The 23,037-nt window shown below is 47.3% G+C and overlaps 1 protein-coding gene and 1 pseudogene across 1 annotated transcript in view; one reads left to right on the top strand and one right to left on the bottom strand.

Annotated features, from left to right (window-relative positions):
- LOC149365210 (beta-scruin-like) overlaps nucleotides 1–23,037 on the top strand; it is a 212,990-nt gene that overhangs the window by 51,564 nt on the left and 138,389 nt on the right. The window contains exon 7 of the mRNA XM_089540996.1: nucleotides 4,251–4,381. Coding sequence (XP_089397122.1) covers nucleotides 4,251–4,381 — 131 coding nt within the window. The remainder of the gene's footprint in view (nucleotides 1–4,250; nucleotides 4,382–23,037) is intronic.
- LOC149365211 (uncharacterized) lies at nucleotides 18,589–20,479 on the bottom strand (annotated as a pseudogene).

Below are 23,037 nucleotides of genomic sequence, written 5' to 3' on the forward strand. Positions count from 1 at the left end.
GTTGCTCCCAATCTGGTGGACAGGTTTCGATGACGTCACAGGGTCACCTGGCGTCGGTAGCAGGTGGGCTACCTGCTTTCTTGCTCTTAACGCCGACGCCGTAATATGTTCACAATGGCAGCCTTAACAATGCCGAGCTAAAATGGCATAAATGTCACCTAAACGGGAAGCTTGAACATGAAAGCTTCCCAACTGTATGTAGGATTTCCTAGGCTAAGTGTCAGGAGCAGTTGTCTGCTCCTTATTGACTGTACCACGGCGTAAGAACATATTTAGGTGCTGACGATGCGCCCGGCGGCCAGACCAGATCTTGTTCGCCGCTCCTTGCGCTTCTTTCTAACGGGGACAGATGGCGCCGTACGATGGGGGCTTGTCTTGTTGCTGAGCTGGGTGGCCGTAATGCGGGTGTTGCGCGATCGTTTGGTGCCGCGGCGTGTACGTGCGCTTCAAGTGCGACAAGGCACAGAAGGATTGAAACTGCTGTCGACACTGGACGACTTCGGGTTTTACTATAGCTGGGACTGCATGAATGGGTGGAACAGCAGCGAGGGCAGCGAGGACGCTGGTCTGCGAGCCTTCCGAGCGCGTTATCGAAATGCGTTCACTGCAAAGTTGTTTTTTTTTCATTCACTCGCACGAATGCGGACAGCATAGGTAACTGCACCGACTCCTAAATGTAAAAGGTCGGCCGCCACGGTCCAAATAGCTTACGCGTACATTCAGACATTGCCTGGGCAGTGTAATGCGCCGACGCTCTGAGATAACGGCCGCCGTGTAGAGAATATGGTTAACTTTAATGTGCAGAGAAAACTCAAGGGCGTTTCCGCATTTCGCTTGCATCAGAAATATTGTCTCCACAGCTAGGAATAGAACCCGCGCTGTTGTGCTGCGTTGCGGAACGCCTCCACCGCTATACGAACGAGCGCAGGGACCGAGAGGAAACAAAGTCTGCATTTGCGACGTTTTAATGGCAAGTGCAGTGCACTTTTAGCTACACGACGCCAAAATGCTTAGTGGAAATCCCCCTGGCAATCCTCCTGCCAAGGTCTTCTACGCCGGCACTGACGATGCTGAGCTGCGTTGTCGCCCTTAAGTAAAGACTGGCGTGCACGCGCAAAGGTAAAATACTTACGCGACTCTAAATTGGGATTGGCGGATGTCAGTTGACAATAATTGCAGTTGTCGTGGTAAAGCGACTTGCTGGCCTCAATAATCTTAGCCCACGAAATTCTCCACCGAGCGTTCTAGGGCCCAGCAAGTTATGCAGCTACATATTTGCTATAAATGTTACCGGCATGTCTTACCATGTGTTATGGCACCAAAATGTACAGCGGGTGGGAACTGGGCACAAGAATGCCGACGGAAATTAATTGTTCCGCTGCCATGGCATGCACAGGGAACGCTGAGCACCTAGAATGTAAAGTACCCGGAACTGTGCACAAGAGAACAAACCTCAGCATTATGAATGCCGATGAAGAAGGAGGTTGCAACTAAGTGAGGAGGCGCCTCCAAGTTTCATGGTGGTAGAAGGGCATGTTCCTTGATCAGCTGACACGCATGATGTACTCCAGCCAGCTGTGTACAGTTTCTTTTGAGGGCTCCGTCTTTTTCACAGTCCGTCCCGGGGGGCAGTTCGGCAGCGGCGGGTGCGGACCGTTTGCTTGCCTGCTTGGCACACTTGGCTGGAGACTGTCGTTTTCTATGAGGCTTTCTTGAACTAGCCTGTTTAGTCGGATATTTGGGACACCCGGGAAAAATACTGGGCACAGCATTCGCTAAGAGCACCGGTTTCTTGGGTGCATTTAAAAGTGTTTTACCATTGAACTCGGCGTAGTACGATTTGATAGCATATGCTCGGAAAAGGGCTTCGCGCAGATGTAATCGCTCGGTTGCAATATCCTGTCTGCTGTGGGGATTGCCTGGCGCCAAATTTCTAGGCGAGCAGGCTCTGATGGAGCTTTAAAAATTCACACTTGGTGCGGACAACTCTGGTAGGCCGGTCTGCAGTCGAAGCACCCACAATCACGTCTAGTAGGCTTTTGGACCCCTCAGGTGGGCCGCAGCGACAACCAACGCAACACGACCACCATGTTCACTCACTGTCAAAAGTAAATGGAGGACGATTTTGTCAAAAAAATTCGATTTCTTTCAGTACAAAGCATAATGACCCATGTTTGTTGGTGCACAGTGCAATTCGCACAATCACAATTAGGCTGCACATATGTATTCAAGGATGCATGAAATGGGGGGCAATGATTAAGGTTTTTCGTTAATATTGCCTTCCGTTTACTTCTGACGGCACCTGTACATAGGCCGAGACGACCGTCCGCGGCGTCAGCCTGCGCCAACACGTGCGTTTGCACAACGAACAGTGTGGCTGGTCCCAAACCGCGACAGAAAAAGCTAGTTCTAGCAAACTTCGTTCGTGCACTGTGCCTACCATTACACAGAAGCCGAGAACCTAACGTCCACACCTTTTGATGCACTAGGGCAGCGCAAAACATTGAAAAACACAGCCTAAAACGGCCAGAAAGCCGTGAAAACCGCTCAGACACGTCTGCCGCTCTGCAAGCGAATGGCTACTAATGCCATGGCTACCACTCCGCAGCGCCCCCGCGCCGCTGCGGTGGCGCATGTAGTACTAGGAGGCGAACACGATCTGTGGGAGCGCTCCGACGCGGCGGGCGGTCAGTGTCAGCACCTAAATTATTCTTATACCACACTGGACTTTAATTTTTTTTTTGTAATTCAGATTAAAAAGCGTATTTTTCCGAGCATGTACGTGGCTAAGTGCGCACTCCAAGACACCGTTGCATATCAAATCAAATCAAATCAAAATCAGTTTTATTTAAACAGTTATTAAAAAAATATATGGGAATCACCTGGGCCCTTAGCCTTCTCGGCTAGACTTGGGCCGATGCAGGAAGTGCAAAAAAAAATATATTACAGCGAGACAACTCAGTATTATACAGCAGTTATGCGACAGTTATATACAAGTAAATGCAAAATACTCAAGAAATTATGCAATAGTTAGGAGGACAAAAACAAAAAATAAAAGAATGCATCCAAGAGAAAAACTGGTTTATAGTGGAGTCGAATATTGCTGGCTCCGAAAAAAACTTTTTATTTCGGCGATTGACAATTGACCTATTTTTAAGTTAGCTGGCAGTTGGTTCCAAATTTTAGCACTGGCATAGGCAATAGTTCATTTACCGTACACATTATTCACAACTGGAAGGTTAAAACGACAATTGAAAAATTTTCTATTTGGACGAGATGGATATACGAAAACAGATGATGACAGTGGGATGTTATGGCTTAGTATATGTATAACCACACAAGCTAGTTTTAAATCCCGCATAGCAAAGAAAGGTGTATTGTCTAGGTCACGAAAGAGCGGAGCGGATCTATCTGTGCGTTTACTATGTGTTATTATACGAAGGGCTCTTTTTTGTAAAATTGCTATTGGATTTAAGTAAGTGTTAAACGTAAGCCCCCAGGACTCTATACAGTAAGTCATACTGTTTTGAAAAAGGCAATAATACAAAATTTTTATGTGCGAAGCTAGAAGAACTTTCTAGCTTTTATTAAAACAAAGCAAGCCCGCCTCAATTTACTGCTTACACGACCCGTAGCGTAAAGCTTACGAAAAATTCACTAAACTTTCACAATAGCAAGTGAAGAAACGTGGCAAAATATATTCTGATTCTCACTGTTCGAATTCATGCTCTGAAGAATGTGAAGAATTCACCTGATGATCCTCGAACAGCTATAGTAATCAATGAAGCCAGAAAGACTGAGTCACAGTTTCGTTCGGTTGTGCAAAGCGGTTTCTACTTTTTAGCTCTTTGCTATGTGTGAAACACGGGAAGCATGTAGGGTTATCGTCGTGCTTCAACTCAATGAACGCTTCAACGAACGCTGACTTTTCATAGCGACTTAAATTTTCTGCTTCTCTCCTTTCTTTTTAATTTTTTTATCCCCTCGCCCCTTTCCGCCCGTGTCCGGTAGCAAACCGATTTTTCTTCCGGTTAACCTCCCTGCCTCACTTCTTCTTCCTCCTCCTTCACCTCAGTGCGCGAGGCAGAAAATGCATGCTTCAGAAAAAAAGTGGAACCGTCACCAATCTCTGAATAAAGCCAAGCACTTTAAAATATGGTGAAAAAAGATCTTCACAGGTAATAGGGCTCACCCCGAAGGCACAGTGATGTTTTCAGAAGGCATGCGTTAAGCAGTTCGATGGCACACAGCGCCGGCTGCACCGACACGGCGATGGCGATCCAGTCCATCAGGCCGTGCAAGAGCGTCTCTTCGGCGGCCACGTGGGCCGTCCTCTCTTTCGGCGGCATCGATCTGCATCGACCGGGCTGCCACGAGATAGGTATGCGCTACGCGACCTGCACGCACAAAGATGAGAGCGCGCCGCCTTGAATTTCTACGGCTATGAGCTTAATAAGGAGTGTGTGGGGCGTCCTGCTAGCTATCCAAGTAAACTGTCGACGCACATATTTGCACGCATGGATGACATAATCAATGCTCCGGGTAACGAGTGAGGGATCACTCAGTGATTCCTCACTGAAGCTACGGAAATGTGAATGAATGAATGCAGTCAGCGAAGCCAGTGAGTATAAAAATGCACGAATGCGTATGAAATGATAACGTCTCTTATTTTCTCTTGTGCGCCAAGCAGCCTGAACTACTGGCTTACCTATTCTTCACTATAGAACAACGCCGCATTTACAGAGGGGCAGTTCGCGGCCCCCTGGCGGTGCAAGGTAGGCTTAGCTCCCGTATTAATGCATGGAAGCAAACGTTTTGAAGGCAGTTGTGTCATTTCACAGTGCAACTAAGGTGTCCCTTCGTGAGGAACAACCAAGTTCGTCCTAGAAAAGATTCTGAGAGGCGTCATTTCAAGGCGATGTAATTTTAAAGCACCGCGTCAGTGCACATGGGGTGTATTCCCGGCAGGGGATGTGGAGCGGGAGCGCGGCCCATTGACAAACACCTAAGCTAAACTTACCAAATTTTTATTTCTCGTTTGACCGAGCACCCATGGAGGCGCCTGTTCACAGTTCTCGAGTGCTTTGAAGAGGGTGACAAAGTATAAGTATACGTCATTACGAAGCTGTCTTCTTGAAACTGAAGCTCTACATACTCCCAAAAGGCGCTTTATCCGCTCGGTGTTTCCACAAATCGCGCAAGCTTCTCGTGTAGGCTGACATTTCTGCCGAACACGCCACATTCCCTCCCTCGCAAATATACTGCCGTTCAAGCGATAGCAAGGTTTACGGCAAGGACAGACCTTAAACAGCGCGATAAGCGAACTGTGCACTGTGGCAGACGACTATAGCACCGTGATTACAAATAGGTGGCGCTGATAGACGCTGGAGGCGGGCGTGTCGTCTGCGGCGCCGCCTGCTACACTGTGTGGTTCTGTTTCGTGCGCTTTGCCCTGGCGTTTGAGAATTCCTTTTAATGCGAAAGGTGTGAAGCGAACCTGAAAATATTTTTAATGCGACAAGGAGCTCGTATCGCGGAAAGTCATCGTCGTTGTTTATAGCGAGCGAAAAATACACGGAGAATTCCCAGAGAAGCAACCTAGGAGGCGGTCACGTGACGACACAAGGTCACGTGACCTTGTTTCGTCATCACAACCTGCCCACCGAATTGTGACAAACTGCGCATCGTGGCAGATGACACTTTAATTATTGGCCGCGGGAGGTTGCTGTGAAGGGCAGCCTCGAGTTCCATCGGTAGCAGCACCTGCCATTGCAGGGCATCGCTTAACCGCTACACCACTGCGCCAGGTGTACGAATAAGGACTCCCAGGTATCTATGAACGTTAGGAGATAGTGAATACATGGTCATTAACGCACTAGCTATCGCGTTATACCAAGAAGGCGGAGTGAATTCGAGCTTTTCCACTCGTTCGAATGTATGAAGCTTCTAGGTAAAGCATGCCCACAATTGCGCTAGCATTTAAAATGCTGACGTAAGCGCGGACTGAAACAGAGGCGATGTTGATGCTTCTCACTGTGTTGAGTGCGGGGATTCTCGTGATAACGTCATTGTTGCCGAAATTTCATATCTACGCTGCCTTCCCCAACATGCTGCCTTGCATCGTTTTCTTCCTTGAATTAGCCGTTTATTCCCTTCAAATGTAGCGCCACCGTGCGTGACGCCATCATTGCGACCCCTGCCCGTCGTGGTGCACTGCAGAGGCGCCTCAACGCCGATGTGGTTTTATCCGGTGATAAGCTCACCATTTAAAGTACTGGCACAAAAATACATCGTGTACTTTATCTTCAAGGTTCACACATCCGTTCCTTTTAAACTAGTCGAATTCTAATATACTTTTTCAGTTGCCTTTAGAGAGTTCGTCAGGTGGAAAAGCCGGCGTCGCCACAGTCTAAGGCTGCCGCCGACCGACCGACCGACCGACTGAGAAACTTTATATTCAAAATTATGTACAGGGAGCGAGTGGAGCGGTCCTTAAGGGGCCGTTCCTTACAAACGCTTGGTGAACTATTCATTACAGGAGCCCATTGGCTGTAGCTGCTGCTCGGGCGCGCCCGACAAGGGCTTTTTGGCGCTCGCCAGGTCAGAGCAGCCGAGCAGGGCCGCCGCCCAGTCCTCCCGGCTAGGATTGGGGAAAGGGGAACCTACCGGGTTGATTGAATGCACACACCATGCGGTAATTGTCCGAAGACTTTTCCCAGCAGTGCGGGCGCTCCCCTGTGCACGCAGGGTCGGAATTTATCGTCTATTAAATTTTTACAGAAAGGTGATTGGGTAGGACCCTATTGGCCCTTTCCCCTCACAATACTAGGTGGAGCCCCTATTCCGGGCCCCATTGGCAAGCAACGCCGCCCGAGTCCGTCGAACCAAGGCCTTTTGAGTCTTTAGGTAGTGACAGCCGAACAGGGCCGCCTCCCAGTCTCCTCTGGTGGGGTTGGGGGGGGGGGGGGGATAGATGGATTTGATTGACACGCCCAAACCATGTGGAAGGTGTCAGCCTCCTCTCCACAGAACTGGCACGCGCCATCAAAGGATATATTGAAATGTTTAAGCACCGCCGGGCACAGTACAGTGTTAGTGGGATTTTTGATGAGGAGGCGCTCGTCAGCGCGATCCTGACCCTTACAAGGGGCCGGGTAGCGCCGATGCTCCTCCTTGTAGTAATCGGTGATGTGTTTAAATGTAAGGACCAGATTGTCTGATTGGGAGTAGCCTTCCAAGGACAGGGAGATAGCCCGGGGAGAGAGTGCGCGGGCTGTCTGATCAATTCCCTAGAGTCTCTGGTGACCGGGGGCCTAACTCAGGTTGCGTGGAGTTGGATCTTCGCATCGGCAGCTATATTGCAGTATTCGCCAGGCAAGCGGGGGAGCCCAGCCCAGCTCATAGTTGCGACAGGCCCCTCGCGAGTCGGTGATGATGTGCTTCGACTTGGGATTAGTGAGAGCCAGAGCAATGGCAATCTCCTCCACGTGTGTTGCGCTGTAAGCTTTCAAAGTGAGCCCGTTAACGGTGTTTGTGTTGTGTACGAGTGCTGCCGTGTACCACCCCCCGTGGTGTGGGCCGGCAACGTCCACGTAATACACGTGTTGTTGGTTACCATAGTATCGCGCCAACGCTTCCGCGCGCGCCTGGCGGTGGCGTCGGCCGCTTCGTTGCCCTCGAGACCCGTGTGCGCTGGAGTCCATACTATTGTGCGGGACGCAGGAGCCCCGAGCTATGCTGAAGTGTTCGGTAGGACAAATCGAGAATAAATCCACTTTCGATGTTCCTGCGCGGGCCCCGCGCGAGTCGGTAATGATGACCCGCGACTCCTGATCGGCGGCAGCGAACGTAATTGCCACCTCTTCCGCATGAGTGATGTCCTGTGCTTCGAACGTAAGACTGTTCACTGCGGTGTTTTGGTGGACGACAGCGGCCGTGTACCGACCGCCATGGTGTGGGCCGGTGGCGTGCGCGTAAAATACTCCGCGTTTGTTTCTATAGTAGCGTGCCAAGGCTCCCGCCCGCGTGAGGCGCCGGCCACTGTGGTCGTCTCGTGTCATGTTTTCCGGATTTCGGGGATGCGCAGTCGCGGTGATAAACATAACATTCTGACGAATTCTCAATTTGGATTCCGCAAAGGTCGTTCAGCAGAGTTGGCACTTTTAACCCAAAAAGAACTAATTTTGAAGGGAATAGAAAACAAACTTTTAACTATATAGGTATTTTTGTTGACTTTTCAAAAGCGTTCAATAGCATTAATCATAAAACATTATTAAAGAAACTTGAGCTTTATGGGTGTAGAGAGTATTTCTAGATCTACTGAGATCATACCTACAGCATCGCAGCCAGCGGGTTATCATCAACACTTACACCTCTGACATCATGGAAATTAATTCTGGGATACCACAAGGAAGTATTCTTGGGCCCTTACTGTTTAATCTGTACATTAACGACATCAAAAACATTGATAATACTGCGAAATTAATTGTATATGCTGACGATGCTAGCCTGTTTTTTACTTTTTCCGATCTTAATGATCTTGTGCCACGCTGCAATAATTTCCTAAGTAAATTACACGAATGGAGCACATTCAACTCACTTTCTATTAATAGCACTAAAACTAAGGCCGTGTTATTTCAAGAGAAAAATAGAAACACCTTCATTAACAGTGACCTCGTTATAGATACATCGACCATTGAACTTGTTCCGTACACAAAAAGTCTTGGAGTTATATTTGACGCACACCTAACATGGAATAATCACGTCCAACTCATTCTTAAAAAACTTGCGAAAGGTGTTGGCATATTAACAAGATTACGCTTTTTCTTACCACGGGCCATTAAGGTGCTAATATATAATTCACTATTTTTATCGCATATTAACTATTGCCACCTGGTCTGGGGTACCACCAACGCAACTAACATTACCAAGCTGTTATTATTACAAAAGAAAGCTGTCCGTGCAATTGCTAACGCACCGCGCCTCGCTCACACAGAACCACTTTTTAACAGACTTTCCATAGCCACCATGAATTCCATATACAATGAGTTACTCCTTAGGCGATTTATAGGAAGCAAAAAACACGGTAACAATTTATTTCAAGAGCTATCTAACCTCATAAGAAATACTAACGTTTACGATACCCGGCATAACGAAACATGGTACATTCCAAAAACACGAACTAACTACGGAACCCAGGCACTAAGTTATACTGACTGCCATCATTACTCAACTCACTCGGCAATATTACATAATCATTTGTGTCCAGCGATAAATGTCTGTGGGGTAAACTTTTTCATACTGTTTGATTTGAACTGTGATAATTTGTGATAGTTTTCTATTTTCGAAATTCTGTTTTGCATTTTTGATGGCTACTTCATATTGCTACGTTGAATTCTGTAGTAAACTACTAATAAGCATTATTATTGTAACATATCTTAATCACTTGTATTACAAATTGACTTTCTTAATAACCCTCATTGCTACTTCATACTCCTATGTCGAATTGAATACTAAACTATGTTTTTTAAAGGTGATCTTTGTACCATTTCCTAATCGTTGCTGTTGTCAAATTGTGTTTGTTACCAGAATTCATAACATATGTAGCCTTTATTAATAGGGAACATGGGCCCTGTCAAGCCGCGCTTTGTCGAGTACAAGACTCGACTGGTTACGAATGCAAGCGCCAGCCGCAAGGCATTTTGTACCGTAACCCCACGCGGTTATTGCAAACCCGGCGGATAATGCGGCCCACCTGGTCACCCACCTTGCGCAATTTGGCCAGTGTGGTGTCGACACGGCGGTGTTTATTGATAAAGAGACCCAGTACTCTGATCTCAGCGTGTTCTGGGATAGGTCCCCTCGCTAGGTACAGTTGGATTTTGGTAGTGCACTTCGGCGAGGGTCGAATGTGCATGAATTCAGATTTGGCCGGGGAGCATACAGGCCGCAGGGGCGGGCTTAAGCGTCCACAATCTCCGCCGCTTGCTGCAGGTTGCCTTCAATGTCTCCTACCGATCCGTGCTTAGCCCTGGTGGTGATGTCGTCGGCATACAGCGCGTGCTTTACGCCTTCGACACTTTCCAGCGGAGCCGGAAGTTTCATCATAGTCAAATTGAATAGTAGAGGTGAGCGGACCGCGCCCTGCGGGGCACCTCTAGTACCTAATTGGCAGTTGCCGTGTTCTTCATCTTGTATCCGGATATACGATTGCCGGGCGGAGAGAAATTGCCTAACGTACTGAAGCGTGTTGTGTCCACAGTTGGTTTGGGAGAGGTGCGTCAAAATGATATCATGTGTTACATCGTCGAAAGCCCCCTTCAAATCGAGGGCGAGTATTGTCATTAACGGGGTATTCGACGGGATTCAGAATTTCGCGGTATGATTGAAGCAGGACATCCTGCGCGGACCGGTGCGGGCGAAACCCGAACATGGTGTCTGCGAATACATTTTGGTTTTCCAAAAACTCGGACAGCCTGTCTCGCACCGTAGTCTCCATCAGCTTTCCTGCACAAGACGTGAAGGAGATAGGGCGGAGGTTGTCCGTGTTTATGGCTTTGCCGGCTTTAGGAATGAAGGTGACCAGGGCGGTCTTCCATTCGATTGGGAGGGGTGCCTCACCTATAGCACAGTAAAAAAATTTGCACCCTTAAAGGAGTAGCGCTCATGGCTGCACCCGTTTCACACCCTCATTTTTCTTATTTCTTTTGGAAAAGGGTGTGCTGAGCACGTTAGCACCTTTAATGCACCCATGGACCTTTCAAAGCTGCACGGGTGCAAGGGTGTTGTAGCTCCTTTGGGTGCAAGGGTGCGTAAGGGTGTACGGTATTCTTTGACTTGTCGAACAACATTCCAGTAGTTCAATCAAGCGTACTTTTAAAATGTGAGCTATTCGAGTTTTCCATTGAAAGGCAGCTGCAACCTTGGTGCGAGCAGCAATGATTGGGATCTGCGTCCCCAGAATGTGATAATTAACTGAATTATTTTAGCTGAAGTGCTAAGCGTCAATGACTCCAAATAGGGGGTCGCTAAAATGGCATATTTATTTATTTATTTACTTATTTATTTATTTGAGAATAGTGTAGCCCTCACTTGAGGGCCATAACAGGAGAGGTTTTTCTTTTAATTTTCGAGGAACAAAAACATCAGGCACTGACAAGACAGAAAAAAACAATCAAGACACGAATACAGGACCAGCAGTGACAGAGAGAGAGAGAAAAAAACAGACTTGGAGGATGTATTCGGGGAAGGGTATCTGTTGTTTCAGCCGGCGTCTTCGCTTCGACGGACGGGGTTGTTGAGACGCGCGTCTGTTCTTTCGCTCTTTCTTCTCACTTTTTTTTTAACTCTCCTGTATCTGCACGTGCCAGCGGTGGTGGCTCGGCTCGATACAGTTGGCAGGCCCTTGCACTTTCCTTTTCATACTTCTTTCAGTCGCAACAGTAACAAATGTGTCTCCACTGCAAGTAGGCTCAGGAACACCGTGAAACATACATCTGGGTATTATAATTATAGTTGGAGATGTCGTAACGTTCGTGCAAAGTGAGACTGGTCGTCGGCAGCTTTTCGTAGGAAATGTTTAGCTTCCATTCAAGAGTGCACCCCCCAAAAAAAACTGACCAGCGCCTTTTAAAGCAACAAAAACCTACGAAACTTTAAAGCAGTTGGGAAAAGGGTGCGACAAGCATACTTTGCACCCTTTTAGGTAGCCAAAAAATAAGGGTGCAACTCTAACGATCCCACGTTTACTATGGGTGCGACGAGCATACATTGCACCCTTATGGGATGGTGTGAGTTATAGACACGGAAATGCACCCTTAAGGGTGCATATTTTTTTACAGTGATAGCCAGATTGAGTTTGTTTTCGAGGAGCGCCTCGTAGGCCGGGTCGGGATGGTTGGCAAGTAATTTCCCAGTTATTTTGTCTCTTCCCGGCGCCGTTCCTCGGTTCATTTTACTCAAGGCCGCCTTCAGGTCGTGGAGCCGGAACGGTTGATCCAGTTCCGCGTTCCCGGAACGTGCATACGAGTACGCTGACCCTCGGGGGCCCTGTTGGATGCAGAGGTATTGATCGCGTAGTTTGCATGCTAATTTTGAGGTATCTGCGCTGAAGCTATGGATAGCCCGTTGGAGGTGTTTTTGTGTCTCGGCTCTGGTTTTAGTCGAATTGATCAAGGCGCGAAACAGACGCCAAGTGCTCCGGCTAGACATATGTCTAGCGGCCGTGTTGCACCGGTGCACCCAATTCGAGTCGGCGAGCTGGGCCGCATACTCAGCCGCTCGCTGGGTGAGCTCGGCGATGCGAATTTTGAGCTTCCGATTATGTTTTTGGTGGCGCCTTCCGCGGACGAGGCTATGCCGCGCTTCCCAGATGTGCTGGAGGGGGTTGTCTACCTCTAGCGTGGCTTCTGATAATTGAACTTGAGTTTCTACCGAACGAAGATGTGTAACAAATTCTTGTGACCACGCGCGGCAGCCTTGTTTTTTAATAGAGGCCGAATTAGTGTAGGTGTGCCGGAACTTCGTCCTGTCGGGCAGACGGCCTTGGGTGTGGGATCTTGCCAGTGGTTTGGTTCTGACGCTGGTATTGAGTATGCAGTGGTCACTGCCGAGGGTTTCCTCGGTGTTGGTCCATTCTGCATTTCTTATGTTTTTGGTGAAGGTAAGATCCGGACACGTGCCCCGAACCACGGAGTTACCCAGAGTTGATATCCCCTCTAGGATCTTGATGAGGGGAATTGTGTTGATGATAATTGTTGGAGGATGCTTGACGTCCTACAGATTCGAATTGCTCAATCACATTGCTAGCGGACACCTCTGGAGAGGTTAACTTTTAATAACAATTAATAACAGAAAGGAAGATACAAGCAAGGAGAAAACATATTTACACCTGACTGACTCGTAGTTCTGCGTGACGAAACCTGCCGTCGGTCCTGCCGAAACAGCTGCTTTTAAACCCTATGTCCCCGCCCTCGGTGGGTAGAATAATAATAATAATAATAATAATAATAATAATAATAATAATAATAATAATAATAATAATAATAATAATAATAATAATAATAATAATAATAATAATAATAACATCTTTTATTGCACATAGTAAATACAGAATAAAGAAACGGGCCTGTCAAAGCCTCTAGTGGCTTGAGGGACTAGGCCCGGCAAAGTCGGCAGGCGGACGTGCAATACAAACATGAAATATGAGCATAATATTAACACAACATATCAAAACAATAACACGAAATGAGTAGTGACCAAGGTGTAACAGTTCAGGTAAGTGACATCAACAAGAGATAAAAATAAACTGCAAGAGCCAAGGTTAACACAATAGTAATTTAATAATAATAATAATAATAATAATAATAATAATAATAATAATAATAATAATAATAATAATAATAATAATAATAATAATAATAATAATAATTAGAGATTTATTCATCACAACGGTGAAAAGGGCCGAGGAAAAAATCCAGCAAGGCTTGACGAGCCCTCAGCCCCTACATATACAAAGGCATCAGGGGAACAAAGAATACGTATTGTGCAGCAGTATCACAATAACAAAAATAGTACTGCAAACTTATGAGGCGCACATTGAATAAAAAGGAAAAATGAAAAGATTATAAAACCAGACTAATTTTTGAAACACAGGAAATGTTTACAAAGGTCACGGATCGGCGTACTAATTATGTCAATATTTTTATGATGTAACGTGTTTAGGTGTTTCGGCAGCTGGAAGGCAATCATTTCTAATCCGTAGTTTGTTCTTGGGGTTTTAGTCTGCCACGGGGCGTGTTGTCTAGTGTTATACAGCTTCTCGCTCGGCGTTAGGCAGGCCAGTGTCCCCAAATAATCAATATGACGAAGTAGCTCCTTCTTATACCTCGAAAGCAGTTGAAAACTATGGATGTCAAAATTTTTCATAATACATGCATCTTCAAAGTACTGGTTTGCATGCTGGTTGAAACTAAGCAGGAATATGCACTTTATCGCTTTCTTTTGAAGTAGATAAATTTTATCAAGATTTTTCAGAGTGGTCATTCCCCAAACAAGGTGACAATAATTCAAATGGGACAAAAACAAAGATTTGTATATGAGCTCTTTAATCCTCGCAGGAAGCATTGTTTTCAGGCGATATAGGTGTCCTACGACTCGAGCGAGTTTAAGCAAGATAGTATCTACATGACAGTCCCATGACATTGTTTCGTGAAAGACGACTCCAAGTGTTTTAAAATTTTCTACTATCTCAATCTCCTCTGAATTAAATAGTAGCTTTTTATTTGTATGCAGAAGTTTGTTCCTTGGTCGCAGGATAACAGCCTTGCTTTTATTCACATTTATTTTTAACCCATTTAGTTCTGTCCAGGTATTTAGTTGGCATAAAATGTTGTTTCCTTTGTCTATCAGAGAATCGAAATCACTCGTTGCGAGGAAAATACTTGTGTCGTCTGCATAAATAAAAAACGGTTCTTGGTCGGTGATGTTTACTACGTCGTTAATAAATAAGTTGAAGAGCAAAGGCCCCAATATGCTACCCTGTGGCACTCCACATTTTATATTCTTTAAAGAAGACTCAATACCATTAATGCTTGTATATTGTGCACGATTAGAAAGATGAGAGTTTAAAAGATGCAGAGGTAGACCTCTAATTGCATACATTTTCAGCTTTCTAATCAGCAGTTCGTGATTTGGAGAATCAAATGCTTTTTTGAAATCTACGAAGATAGCTAGCACGATATGCTTTTTTTCAAAACTGTCTAGGATATATTCTTTCTCGTCAAGAAGCGCAAGCTCAGTGAATTTATTCTTCCGAAATCCAAACTGCCATCCTGTTATAATATAATTGTCTTCTATGTATTTTTGTAGTCGAGAGAAAATAAGCTCTTCTAAGCCTTTAGAAAAGACAGGGAGCAAAGAAATAGGTCTGTAATTTCCAAGGGAGTTCTTGTCACCTTTCTTGTAAATAACTACTACTTTACTTTTAAATGGCTACTACTACTACTTTTAAATGACATATTTGGAAATATGCAATTTAAAAAACTTAAGTTGAATAAATAACTTAGTGGCGATGATAATATGTATATAAAAAAATTAATTGGCTTGACCTGGAAATCGTCCGCATCACAGGCCGAACTATTAGAAAGTTCCAAAAATGCCGACACAACCTCAGCCTCAGAAACAGAATGAAGGAACAAGCTATTTTCTGAGTGACCATTAATGTAGGGGTAGTGAATATTGTCACAAGGCATGCTTGTGACATCTGTGAAAAAGCTGTTAAAAGCATTCGACATAGCGACACCCGTGAGGACATTATCGCCACATGTTATGGTTTAAATGGCGCCTTCCTTTCTCGAGGGCTTCAACAGCGAATTAAGTTTTTTCCATAGCAGGTCACATCGCATCACCATCACATCACTTTATTTCCTTAAAGACCCCCAGTTAGGGGGTATACATAAGGGGTGGGTACAGGTAGAATCAAACTTTATATACAAAGGTGCTATTCGTTAAATATGGCAGTTATACAATTCAAAAATGAGGATGGACAGGTGGTTGCAGCAACGTCGTGTGGAAGGCCGTTCCAGTCTTTGGCGGAGCGAGGAAAGAATGATGCAGCAAACGTTGTGGTATGAGTCTGTGGACAGGAAACTTGCAGGGGATGGCCAAGGCGGAGTGAAATGCGTGCTGGAGGGCTAATGTAGGGTGGAATACGCAGTGAGCTGTAAAAAAATTTATGAAATAAACACATACTGGCGATGCGACGACGACAGGCAAGGTTTGTTAGGCTCAACTCCGCTTTTAAAGATGATATGCTGATATCATATGAATAACATGAATGAACGAATCTAGTGGCTCGGTTCTGTAGCGATTCTAGTGATGTTAACAAATAGATTTGGTTAAGACTCCAAATGGGGGATGCATATTCTAGTTTTGTTCGAACGAGGGACTTGTACGCAAGAAGCTTAACGTTTGGCGGTGCATGGGGCGAATGACGTTTCAGGAAACCAAGGGCTTTGTTAGCTGATGATAGAATGTTAGTGACATGCGCATTCCAGGTTATATCTTGGCTTAAGGGTTACACCTAAGTATTTATAGCAATTGGTCAATTCTACTGCGACGCCAGAGATTGCGTAAGGGAACAAAAGGGGCTTGCGTTTGCGGGTAAACGACACGTGTTTACATTTATTGGGGTTAAGCTCCATGAGCCACTGGCTGCACCAGTCTTCTATACAGGTTAGGTCGTTTTGGAGTGCTAGCTGATCGGATGGGCTATTAATTGTGCGGTACAGACGCAGTCATCGGCAAACATGCCGATGTTAGAGGAAGCATGCATGGGTAATTATTACCACATCCTGAATTATTACCACATCCTTCGAAATATTCACAGAAATATCGATCTCTAGCAAGCCTAATATCTTTGTTTAGCTTATTTCGATAGGCTTTAAATGTTGCAAACACTGCAGGATCCCTGCATTTGATAAAACTATTGTACATTTTGTTTTTTTTTCTTTATTCGCTTTAATAAATCACGTGTAATCCATGGTTTTCTTATAGGTGTCGATTGCCTTTTGGTTACATATGGAAAATGCTTTGCATACACTTTTTTCACAATATCAATGAACAATCCATAGGCAACGTTGCAGTCTTAAATAGAATACAGCTCAGAGAAATCTGCCTTGCTAATATCATCGCGGAACATTTCTAAGCTGTTTTTAGAGACCAACCAATCAGGTAACTGCAGAAACATCCACCCAATAAATTATTGGGGAAAGGAAAACATCACCAATCAACAATTCGGAAAGGACAACACAACCAATCAATGACTGGGGAAAGAAGGTAACTCATCGCGACAAACCCTGTACACATATGTACACTTTCCACCACCACAATTTTGGAGAATTATGCTTTCCAGCGGCAAGCTTCGCGAACACTCTCACTTTCACATGATGCAGATTACTTCAACGTCCGGTTGACCCAAGTTCAAGGAAAGTCACTTCAACCCATCTGCTCCGCATCATCACTCCTCATGCCTGCAGCTAACGTGGCAATATCCTGTTGACCGCGCTTCAAGCTGTCAACGCACGCAGCTGCAGACATGGGACAAAAGCCACGCGCTATGACGCGGATACCGCCGTTCCGGATACCTTTCCCATAATCCTCCGCTATCCGGCGCCCCCCTTATCCCGCTGAGTTGAGTATGACTCACCCCTTCTCCGCGGTTGTGCGGAGGGCGCAGAGAAAGAACGTAATGGGCATTCCACTAACGCGTACCGGATGCGGCAAACAAAGTACAGCACCGCGAACTTCACTCCCACCCACGTTGGATGTGCAGTGTCGGTGTGAAGGGTCAGGCACAGCGTGGACGCAAGTTCCGCTAGCTTGCGGCCGCGCTTCTCTTCACGCACGTACCCCCAGAGTGTGCTATGAGCGTTGAAGTCGCCTACGATCACCAGGGGGTCACTGCCCGCAGCCTTCAGGGCGCTACTGAAGAGGGCTGCGAAAGTTACATTTTTTATCTTGGGAGAAGAATAGATGTTAAATATATGTAAGGGTGTGTTTTTTTTTCTGAAGTGGAAGAAAGGTGATCATCACATAGGAATATGCAGTATTGAGGTCCAAATCAACCAAGTTAACTTTATAATTTTTGTGCACGCAGATACAGGTAGAGGGGTCCTGCTGGAAAGGAACATAATTTGTAAGAGTTGCGTCGCTCCTTGACTTGGAGGGCAACCACCGCAAGAAGTGAATCAAATGTTGACAGGAAAAACTGGAGGTTCGCCCGTTTGGCGCGGTAGCGGAATCCCCGGCATTTCCACTGGGTAATTTGGATGGGGGTGGCCGAATTGGTATGAGGAGAGCGCCTAATTTGAGGCCTGTCCGCCATGGTCAGTTAAATGGGAGGGCAATTTTAGGGACGCTGCTCCGGAGCCAGCACTGACGGTCAGGGGGCCATCGTCTACTCCGGAGAGCGAGCGGCTGTCTTCTGCTAAAGTTTCCATGGCGCGACGCGACGTTTTGGGATAGCGGCCAGACACGTCTTTGATTAGACCGCTGACTCGTCAGACGCCACGCGAAGATTGTGCGATGCACTGTGCGACGATTGTGGGTACAATTTCGGTCATTTTGGAGATCGCGGAGGTGTTTGCCGTGGAAATTTGACTTTCTAGGGCATTGCAACGGGCGTCCATGCGGGCCTCTAGACGGGCCTCAAGGGCAGCTTCCGCGTTCAGTGCTGCGTTCGATGCCGCGGGCTCACTCTCCATTGCCTCGGTAGTGGGGGGCGAGGGGGGAGTGATAGGCTGTTTCGATTGCGATTCTAGGAGCACTATTTTCTTGAGCGTGCATCATCTCAATTTTGCCCTCAAGGGCTGCTATTTTGGTTTGCTCGGCACTGGATGCCGCAGGGGGGCTGGTGGAAGGGGAGGAGGAGGCAGCCCTGTTCGTACCGCTCACCTGCGTTCCATGTTATCCGGCGTTGACCCAGGCCCCGGGCTTGTCGTGTGACGGCGCTGCCGACTGCTTTCCAATGTCGCCGTGTGGTGGCGGCTGCGTCGAAGGGCGCTTGCCGGCTGCTGCGTTGGGTGTCGCCTACTTATCGGTGTTGTTGTCCCGGCTTGGTAACTCGCCAGGGTGGCCAAGATGGCGGCTCTTCGTCTTGGCAGCTAATTTCTTTTTTTCGCCCTTCGGGACGGCCATCTTGTGCTTGCGGAATTTCGCCGCACACTCCCTGGAGTTTGTGGCGTGTGCACCGCCACAAACCGAGCACCGCGGTACACAATCGGGAGGAGCCCGCCCCTCCCCTCCTGAAGCGAGGCTTGTGGCCCACAGAGACCGCAAGTGTTCGGCTGCGTGTTGGGACAAGCATTCACTCGGTGGCCAACGGCCCCACACAGGCCGCAGGCCGGGATCGTCCGGTAGTAGTTTTGCACAGGGATGAGCATGTTCTCGTAGTGCACAAAACGCGGTTTCTCCCTCCCGGCGAAGGTGATCCGAGCTTTGTTAGAGGAGCCGAATTTGCTAACCTCGGCGATGGTGCCTGCCCACCACTGCACCTGCTGCCGAAGCGATTCTGTTGTGTCCGAGTTGCTGACGGTGATGACGCCGTGGCAGACATCGCCTCGGTCTTCTCGAAGGTATCCGTGCAGTTACAGTAGTTCTAGTCCACTGTAGTGCGGTGGAATCTCCCCATGCTCGGCGTTAATGGAGATGTCCCCGAGGAGCCGATCAGCCACCGCCGGGTTCGGGGTGTAAATCACAATGAGGTTTTGTTCACAGGATGGCAGAGCCGTAGACACAAGGACTATAATATAGTATTATCTTTTATTCAACACGACAGTGAGTTACGGAATGTTTCAGCAATAACTTAATTAATGTTAACAATGAGAAAACAAAATTAGTTTTTTTTTTCACAGTTATTTAAAGAGAATTTCTAGGGATATGTCAATACGATTGCACAGACCTAATTGTGCTCATTGCAAGTGTCCGTAAATCATGCCTGTGTCAACGGTCAAATACTCAGGAGTATTCTTCGATTCTGACATGTCTTGGAATACCCATTTGTCTTTTGTCTGTTCTCGGCTCCGGAAAGTTGCGTGTTTGCTGCACTCTGTTAAGTCCCTTTGCCCTATGTATACACGCAAGAAAATAGTATACGCCTTAGACTACAGTGCGTTGCGCTATGGTAATTGCTGCTTTTATTTCTGATCTGCCTTCTGGCGAAACAAGGTCAACAGCATACGAAAATCCTGCCTTAAATCAGTATTACATGGTAAGTCAGGAGATGTAGCTAAAAGCGTTTTTGAACTTTTACATATGCCTGACTTTTCTCATCTCTTCTCTAAAACAGTAGTTTTTAAACACATCTGGACGAATGATTTTTGCACACCTTATGTTCCTGTTAAAGAACTGCGAAGTCGGGGTCGTTTTATCGTGCCTAGAGTGCGAACCCGTTATGGCGAGCGTCTTCCAAAACATTGTTCCCTCTGTTGTTAACCAGCTGCCCACAGAAACATTTTCTGCTAATTCTAAAAAGATAGTGAAAGCTTGCCTTGTGAAATTACGTTGTTAATTCCGGTATTCTGTTTGATTCTATATATTCACATGTTTTTGTTTTTTCACCCTTTGTGTGTATTTTTGCATTTGCTCTTTTGGAATCCGTTTTTTTTCTTCTCATGCCCTTTTTTTTTTTTTACTGCATTAATTTTAAGGGTCACGAGCGGACGTGCGATACATGGGCTCCGCTGACAATCTTCAATTGAGGCGGATTAAGATATTGAATCACTGTATATTTACCATCCACGGGTTGCCTTCAACGCCTGACATCGCCTGGTACCACCATTGAGCCTTTGATTCCCACATTTTCGGCGCTAAAGCCTGCCTGACTTCTCGTCACCACGTGAAGAGCGCTAACCCTCACGGCCAAAGGGTTGGGGTGCCTTACCGCCGCAGAGACGCAGGTGCGCCCTCGGATGCGCGGCATCGCGTTCGCGCAGCGCTGGGTCTAACAACTCTCGCCAGTGAGTGCTCCCGCTTCATTCATGACTACCACGACCACTATGAATTCCCTAAGAGGCTAGCCGCCGCGGTGGCTCAGCGGTTATGGTGCTCGGCTGCTGTCCCGAAAGACGCGGGTTCGATCCCGGCCGCGGCGGCTAGAATTTCTTTGGAGGAGAAATTCTAGAGGCCCGTGTACTGTGCGATGTCAGTGCACGTTAAAGAACCCCAGGTGGTGGAAATTTCCGGAGCCCTCCACTACGGCGTCTCTCATAGCCTTAGTCGCTTTGGGACGTTAAACCCCATAAACCAAACCAAACCTAAGAGGCTACGACCCGACGGAGATGGACTTCAGTCATCCCAGCAGGAGCTCATGCACCCGCAGGATCTCCCGAAGGAAGACAACAGCCATGGCTGGAACATATGGTCCCGGTGCAACAACGACAGAGCGGCGCAAGCTGAATCCGCACCTCCCAAGCAAGAGCCAGAGAAGAAAGAACGCCGAGAGCCTCCTGCACCGAGATCTCCGCTTCTACCGAGTCGCAGGAATTTTCATACAAAGTCATCATCCGACCTAAAACCACCGTGGACCTGCAATCTGTCGCTCCCCGCTCCTACGATCTCGAATTAGGGATCCAAGCAGTCCTCAACATCCCTCTACAAGAAAAGCCAACGCTGCGCGTTGTTAGCCAGCAGAACATTATAATGGTGTGTACTCACTGTGAGGAAGACGAGTTCCGCCTCGCGAAGCTTAATTGTCTGCACCTTGACGGCATGAGTATAACGGTCACCGCCTACGTTGCCTTGCTAGAGGATGTTTGCAGGGGTGTAATACATAATATCAAGCCTGAAGTGAGTGATGACTCTATCTTCCAAGACGTCTCCTCGGCCAGCCATATAATACTAGGAGCGCGCCTTCTGGGCAAGACTACGTCGGCAGTCATCGTCTTCGCCGGGCAGAAGGTTCCCTGCACGGTCAACTGCGGGCAGTCAGAGCGCCGCTGCTACATCTACCGGAAAACGAGGGCGGCTTGCATCAACTGCGGAACGCCAGTTCACCGAGCAGACGTCTGCCTGAAACCCAAGGGGGCTGCTTGCCAGACCTGTGGAACGCCGAGTCCTGATGAGACGCACGAGTGCGCACCCGTTTTCGCGCTGTGCAAGGGCCCGCACAAGACTTATGCAAGGTTCTGCAAGGAGAAATTACAGAGACCGCTGAACAAGAACGCTAGTACCGCGTCATCAAACGCGGCATCAATAACGAAACTTGAAGATGAAGAAGGTAGGAGCAGGCCGAGGCAGAAGAGGCAGCCTACACAGCGACGGCGAGGAGCGTCATCATCAGTCTCCCACTCTCGTTCCGCCTCTCGCGGCCGTTCGAGCTCTAGACGCCGGGCAACAGGCTCCAACCAGAACGCCAGTCACGTGTAGGCGGGTAAAGAACAAGGGAAGGAGAACCACATCAGGACCACAGGGGGGCTGAAGAAGACGTCCTCGGGTCAGCTTTCAGAATCGAAGGTGAGCTCGTCCTCCCCTCAGAATAACATGGAGTTGGCAGCACTCAAAAAAGAGATACAAAGTCTGAAAAAACAAGTCGGCTCTATAGGAATCCAAAGCCAAGAGCTTAAGCGAGCAACCACTAATGCAGTAACGCCGGTAACTCAGCTGACTCCTCAAAACCAAAAACAGCAGGTAGTACCTAGCTCCCGGCCTGCCTTAGGCGAGGTCTACCAACAAATTTTCCGAGAACTGAGATCCTTCAAGGAAGAGGTTCAAGCCTTTCCAGTATACGTGAACGCCCAATTCCAAGAAATTCGAGAGCAGATTGCAAACAACACGAGATACACGAAGACGGCAATTTCTGCTCTTCGGAAGGAACATGCGTACAAAAGACATAAGTCCAAATTCGCTCGTACAATGCACGTGGACGAGCCATCCGATACGGATTCAACATGACAGCCAAACCTAGAGTAAAGATCTGGCAGTGGAACTGCCGGGAATACAGGAGAAAGCAGGCTGCTCTTAATCTCCTTCTATCTCAGGAATCTGACCCACCGGCGGCTATCCTAATTCAAGAACCCCACCTAATGCCTATTAAACTCCAAGACTATGTGACTTATCAGCTCGACCAGTTAACTGCCACGTTAGTGCATAAATTATACACTGCCATATTGCACGACCCTTTCCAGCCGGATATTGCGCACTGCTATATTACTATTATTCCTCTCCAAAGAGGAGCGGCAAGCACGCACGTATTGAATGTCTACAGCCCTCCTAAAGACAGGCACGCAAGATTGGGTTCCCTCATAAAGAAATTTCTGAGCTTATCGGGCCATGCCCCCTGCGTGATTGCGGGCGACTTCAACGCACCACACCCTTCATGGGGTGGTGGTGGTGAAAACTTTTTAATAAAGAAAAGGAGACTTTGCAGACCAAAAAGGCCCTTTACATCGGTAGAGTCCTTAGTCCGGGACCCCGCTGGACGAGGCCGCTACTCGCGCCCGTTGGACTAGAGCCCTTTGAGACTCCAGCCCCGAGCAGTTG

Source organism: Amblyomma mixtum, chromosome 1, assembly GCF_055824585.1.
Source record: "Amblyomma mixtum isolate Tamu chromosome 1, ASM5582458v1, whole genome shotgun sequence".
Classification (NCBI taxonomy): domain Eukaryota; kingdom Metazoa; phylum Arthropoda; class Arachnida; order Ixodida; family Ixodidae; genus Amblyomma; species Amblyomma mixtum.